We start from the raw sequence: 1,764 nt of genomic DNA on the forward strand, positions 1-1,764 counted from the left end.
GTCGGAGCGCCGTCGAAGGAATCGCCGACCACTTCTCTCTCCATCGCCTCTCGCACTCTGTCGCATCATTCTCTCTCTTCCATTCTTCCATTTACATGATAATGCAACGCATGCACTCAACTCTCAGAATAAAACGTTCCATGGGCCAACAGAGATATTGGGCCGTCAAGATTTCAAGTGCACAGTGCTGGGTTCGTTGCAATATGGTATCAGAGCACGTCTAAGTGCCTACTCTGCTTCCGTTATTTCTCTGATTGTTCTTGATTGTTTCTTGGGCCTTCCTGGTGGTTTCTTTCTTCCACCATGAATCAATTCGAACCAGCAACCAACCCAGCTAGTCCCTACTATCTGCACCCAGGAGAAAATCATGGGCTCACTCTAATCACTCAAGTGCTAAACGAAAACAACTACTCATCCTGGAGCAGAAGCTTAAGGAGAGCCTTGCTATCCAAGAATAAAGTGAAGTTCATCGATGGTTCCATAAAGAGACCTCAAGAAAGTGATGCTGCCTACGACGCCTGGGAGAGATGCAACGTTATGATTTTATCTTGGATAACGAAAACTTTGTCACCCCACATTGCCGAAAGCGTGATTTACATTGAGGAGGCTAAAAAGCTATGGGATGAGCTCAAAGAAAGGTTTTCTAAGGGAGATTACTTCAAAATCTTTGACTTACCACAAGAAATACACTCCATTCGACAAGGTGAAAGGGGGGTGAGTCAATTCTTTACAGATTTAAAAATACTATGGGAGGAACTAGAGTCATTAAGGCCTATACCCACTTGCATTTGTGCCACTCCCTGCAGCTGCGATTTATCCAGAGTTTCTTTGAAATACAGAGAGGTCGAGCATGTAATATGCTTTCTGAAAGGTTTAAACGACTCTTACAACACTGTCAAGACACATATACTCTTAATGGACCCTCTTCCCAATGTTAACCGTGTCTTTTCCCTCATTATCCAGCAAGAAAGACAGGAAAAACAAATCTCTACAGAGGCTAAAACTCTAGCTAATGTTGCAGGAAGAAATGGTCAGTGGAAACCAGACCAAAATTGGAAGAATCAAGGAAGAAATGCTGAGAACCAAGGAAGGGGAACTGGATTTCGTGGTCAAGGCAGAGGAAGGGGAAGAAATCCCAATTATGGGAAACAATGCTCTTACTGTAACAAGATGAACCATACTATAGATGAGTGTTATTCCAAACATGGATATCCTCCTTGGTACAAAAAGGAAGACAAAAGAAATGATTGGACGACTGCCAATGCCTGCCAGAACAACACTGACTCTGAGGAAGCCCAGAAAATTCAAAAAATCAGCAATGGAAATAGTTTCAATTCTCTCACGCCAGAATAGATGCACAAACTCCCCAAAATGATAGACAGAATAGATGAAACCCCCACACACAAGATCAATCAGGTTCAAAGAAACGAAACTGAGAATGAACAAGGTATTTTTTCTTGGATTGTCGATATTGGTGCTACAGATCATGTCACTCACAGTAAAAACAATTTTATTTCCTTCTACAAAATCAAACCAATTTCTATAAAACTACCAAACAACACTATACTAATTGCAGAACATGCTGGAACTGTACAGTTTACCAAGGATTTTACTATTTTTAATGTCCTTTATATACCAGATTTCTGTTTTAATTTGATATCTGTGCAACGACTTATCAAGGATATGAATTGCAGCCTAACTTTTTTTTCTAAGCATTGTCAGATCAAGGAAAATCATACTTTGAGGACGATTGGATATGCTAAA

The 1,764-nt window shown here is 40.7% G+C and overlaps 1 protein-coding gene across 1 annotated transcript; it reads left to right on the plus strand.

Moving 5' to 3' along the window:
* The first annotated feature begins 303 nt into the window (after positions 1-303).
* Positions 304-1,353, plus strand: LOC148190781 (uncharacterized). Its single transcript, XM_088102114.1, has one exon. It carries the CDS (start codon positions 304-306, stop codon positions 1,351-1,353), a length of 1,050 nt encoding a protein of 349 aa, XP_087958240.1.
* Positions 1,354-1,764: the final 411 nt, after the last annotated feature.

The sequence above is a fragment of the Vigna umbellata genome, chromosome 11, assembly GCF_029865625.1.
Source record: "Vigna umbellata cultivar VRB3 chromosome 11, Vumbellata_1.0, whole genome shotgun sequence".
In the NCBI taxonomy this organism is placed as follows: Eukaryota; Viridiplantae; Streptophyta; class Magnoliopsida; order Fabales; family Fabaceae; genus Vigna; species Vigna umbellata.

Bases quoted from the DNA above. Each gene is read 5' to 3' on its own strand.
- LOC148190781 (XM_088102114.1), top strand. From the start codon at position 304: ATGAATCAATTCGAACCAGCAACCAACCCAGCTAGTCCCTACTATCTG.